Consider the following 2500-nt stretch of genomic DNA (forward strand, 5'->3'; position numbering starts at 1 on the left):
GAGAAGGAGGGAGGAAGGAGAGAAGAAGGAAGGAAGGAAAGGGGAAGGAGGGACGAAGGAAGGAAGGAAAAGGAAGTGAGGAAGGAAGGGAGGAAGAAGGAATGAAAGGAGGGAGAAAGGAAGGAAAGGAGGGAGGAAGGGAAGGAAGGAAGGAAGGAAGGAAGGAAAGAAGAAGGAAAGGAGGGAGAGAAAGGAAGGAAGAGGAGGAGAGGAGGAAGAAGGAATGAAAGGAGGGAGAAAGGAAGGAAAGGAGGGAGGAAGGAGAAAGGAAGGGAGGAAGAAGGAAGGAAAGGAGGGAGGAAGGGAGGAAGAAGGAAGGAAGAGAGGAGAAGGAAGAAAGAGAGAGGAGGGAGGAAGGAAGGAAGGAGAAAGGAGGGGGGAAGGGAGGAAGAAGGAAGGGAGGAAAGGAAGGGAAAGGAAAGAAGGAAGGAAGGAAGGAAGGAAGGAAGAAGAAGAAAGGACAGAAGGAAGGAAAGGAGGGTGGAAGGGAGGAAGAAGGAAGGAAAGGAGGAAGGGGAAGGAAAGGAGGGAGGAAGAGAAGGAAAAGAGGGAGGAAGAGAAGGAAGGAAAGGAGGGAGGAAAGAAGGAAGGAAGAAGAAGGAGGAGAGGAAGGAAGAGAGAGGGAGAAGGAAGGAAAGGAAAGAAGAGGAGAGGAGGAAGGAAGAAAGGAAGAGGAGGAAGAGAGAGGGAGGAAGAAGGAAGATGAAGGAGGAAGAGAGAGTGAGAGGAGGGAAGGAAGAGGAAGAGAAGGAGAAAGGAGAGAATGGAGGAAGAAGGAAGGAAAGAAGGGAAGAAGGAAAGGAGGGAGGAAGGAGGAAGGAAGGAGGAAGGAAAGAGGGAAGGAGTAAGGAGGAAAGGAGGAGGAGAGGAAGGAAGGACAGTTAAATGACTGTTAAATGAATGAATGGTGCGTTAAAGGAGCGTTGTATAAACCGGCTTCACGGTAAATGTAAAGATTTTATTAGATTTTATTTTCTGTATTTCAATAAAGTTTTATTCCAGAAGCAAATAATGATCTAACATGTTTCTTTGAGGCGAACAAATGATGTCTGACTTTCAAACATTACATCTGTTTTTCTTCCAGCTGCTTAATTACAGCTTTTTTTTCATTATCAAGGCCGACCATTATCACCAACTCTAATTTAGTTTCCCTTTATGAGAAGTCCAGGAGGCTCAGCGGTCATCCTCCAACCAGAACGCCCGGCAGGAGAAAAAAAAAAAACTAAATGAAAAAGAAAAGAAAAATATCTATCTTGTTCTCTCTGTGTATTATTCACAGAAATTAGCAAGCTTTGAGTTCTCAAAGGCACAAATTGTTGGTAACGAGTGTAAATGAGCTCTGGGATTTGAAATGAGAAGCGTCTGAGGCTCATTTTCGCTCTCCGACATTTCTAATGGATTCATTTCAGACGGCCCAGTAACAATACAGAGCCTCCCCATTACGCACAAATGGCTGGGTAATTTCTATCCTCAACTAAATAATTGCAAACCTCTTTAGCTCTCCTCTCTTATGTGTGTGTGTGTGTGTGTGTGTGAGAGAGAGAGAGAGAGAGAGAGAGGAGGGAGAGAGAGAGAGAGGGAGAGAGAGAGAGAGAGAGAGAAACTGTCGCAGAAAGAAAAGAGTGATTAGAGGCGGCTGATCAGAGCGGCGAACTGTCGGGACTGTGTGTGGCGAGCGTGCACGATGGCAGCAAATGTGCACGATGGCAGTGAGCGTACACGATGGCATGCGAGCGTTCACGATGGCAGCGAGCGTGAACGAGACAAGCGAGCGTGCACGATGGCAGCGAGCGTTCACGATGCCAGTGAGCGTGCACAATGCCAGTGAGTGTGAACGAGACAAGCGAAGCGTGCACGATGGCAGTGAGCGTGCACGATGCCAGCGAGCGTGCACAATGCCAGCGAGCGTCCACGATGCCAGTGAGCGAGCACAATGGCAGCGAGCGTGAACGAGACAAGCGAGCGTGCACGATGGCAGCGAGCGTTCACGATGCCAGTGAGCGTGCACAATGCCAGTGAGTGTGAACGAGACAATGCGAGCGTGCACGATGGCAGTGAGCGTGCACGATGCCAGCGAGCGTGCACAATGCCAGCGAGCGTCCACGATGCCAGTGAGCGAGCACAATGGCAGCGAGCTGTGAACGAGACAAGCGAGCGTGCACGATGGCAGCGGAGAGTGCATGAGACCGTCGTTTCATATGACATGCAAAAATATGACATGTTACACAAACTATGCATGATTTTAAAAACGTAAAAAATGGCTGATCAGAGCAGTGAACTGTCGGACTGTTAGACGGCAGCGAGCGTGCACAATGCCAGCGAGTGTGCACAATGCCAGCGAGCGTGCACAATGCCAGCGAGCGTGCACGATGCCAGCGAGCGTCCACGACCAACTTGTAAAAGTTTGTAGTTTGGATGGTTTCAGATATACAGTAGTGAGAGGAATTTAATGCACATTCATCTTTTAGACCAATCCGGCCCAGTTTCCTTCTTCCTCTTT

At 48.8% G+C, this 2500-nt stretch overlaps 1 protein-coding gene across 1 annotated transcript in view; it reads right to left on the minus strand.

The window, feature by feature from the left end:
* Positions 1–2182, minus strand: part of LOC128381828 (glutamate receptor ionotropic, delta-1-like) — a 78654-nt gene extending 76472 nt beyond the window's left edge. Inside the window, exon 1 of the mRNA XM_053341858.1 lies at positions 1655–2182. Coding sequence (XP_053197833.1) covers positions 1655–2182 — 528 coding nt within the window. The remainder of the gene's footprint in view (positions 1–1654) is intronic.
* Between the last annotated feature and the right edge of the window lie 318 nt (positions 2183–2500).

This window comes from Scomber japonicus, chromosome 20 (assembly GCF_027409825.1).
Source record: "Scomber japonicus isolate fScoJap1 chromosome 20, fScoJap1.pri, whole genome shotgun sequence".
Classification (NCBI taxonomy): Eukaryota; Metazoa; Chordata; class Actinopteri; order Scombriformes; family Scombridae; genus Scomber; species Scomber japonicus.